Source organism: Octopus bimaculoides, chromosome 3 (assembly GCF_001194135.2).
Source record: "Octopus bimaculoides isolate UCB-OBI-ISO-001 chromosome 3, ASM119413v2, whole genome shotgun sequence".
In the NCBI taxonomy this organism is placed as follows: Eukaryota; Metazoa; Mollusca; class Cephalopoda; order Octopoda; family Octopodidae; genus Octopus; species Octopus bimaculoides.
This window is the reverse complement of record NC_068983.1, coordinates 12,319,261-12,320,171: the sequence shown is the minus strand read 5'-3', so window position 1 is coordinate 12,320,171 and position 911 is coordinate 12,319,261. Positions and strand designations below refer to the sequence as shown.

Sequence of the window (911 nt, the reverse complement as noted above, 5' to 3'; positions counted from 1 at the left end):
TAGTATCCATACTAGAAAATGACGAACACTACCAAAAATTCAATGATTACACCCTACAAAAATAATGAAAAACCTCTTTTCACTAATCCAAACCCACGGAAAAGAGCTAACAAAAAAGAAATAGACTGCTTAACAAGCTTTAAATGTAAGCCCAGCCTATTCTATGCTCTGCCGAAAATTCACAAAAGCCAAACTATAAACGAAGCCATCAAAAAATCACCAAAGGCATACATACATATGTACATCAGCACCAGGAGACATAAAATTACGGCCCATTATAGTTGGATCATCCTGTGAAACACATTGATTAAGTTGCCTCATGGACATCCTCCTGAAACCATTTCCAAAATACATCAAATGTTATATTAGATATGACTTACATACGTTAAATCACCTACCAGAGAAGGTCAAGGAAGAAACATTCATGGTTACATTTGATGTGATAAACCTATATACCAACATACCCCATAATTATGGAACAGAAGCAATCTGGTCCTGGCTGGACAAATATCCAGAAGAAATACCGGAACGGATCAACAAAGATTTCATAATCCAATCACTAAGATTCGTCCTTCAAAACAACCAGTTCATGTTCGACACCACTGTTTATCGGCAAAAATCTGGAATTGCCATGGGAACCAGGGCAGCCCCGACCATTGCCAACCTAACAATGGGCTATTTAGAAATAACAATATATCAGGAGTCATTTTCTAAATTTGGAAACCCTCTCTCCCAGTACATATCAGAAAATTGGAAAGGGTTTTGGGACGACTGCTTCATCCACTGGAATGACAACATAGATAAACTCCTGGAGTTCAAAACACTTCTTGATAGCATTAACACCAACATACAATTTACAATGGAACACAACCAAGAGTAACTCCCATTCCTGTATATATATATATATATAT

At 36.9% G+C, this 911-nt stretch overlaps 1 protein-coding gene across 1 annotated transcript; it reads left to right on the top strand.

The window, feature by feature from the left end:
* Nucleotides 1-319: 319 nt before the first annotated feature.
* On the top strand, nucleotides 320-880 carry LOC106873295 (uncharacterized). The gene has a single exon (XM_014920604.1). The coding sequence runs from the start codon at nucleotides 320-322 to the stop codon at nucleotides 878-880; it is 561 nt and encodes a 186-aa protein (XP_014776090.1).
* Nucleotides 881-911: the final 31 nt, after the last annotated feature.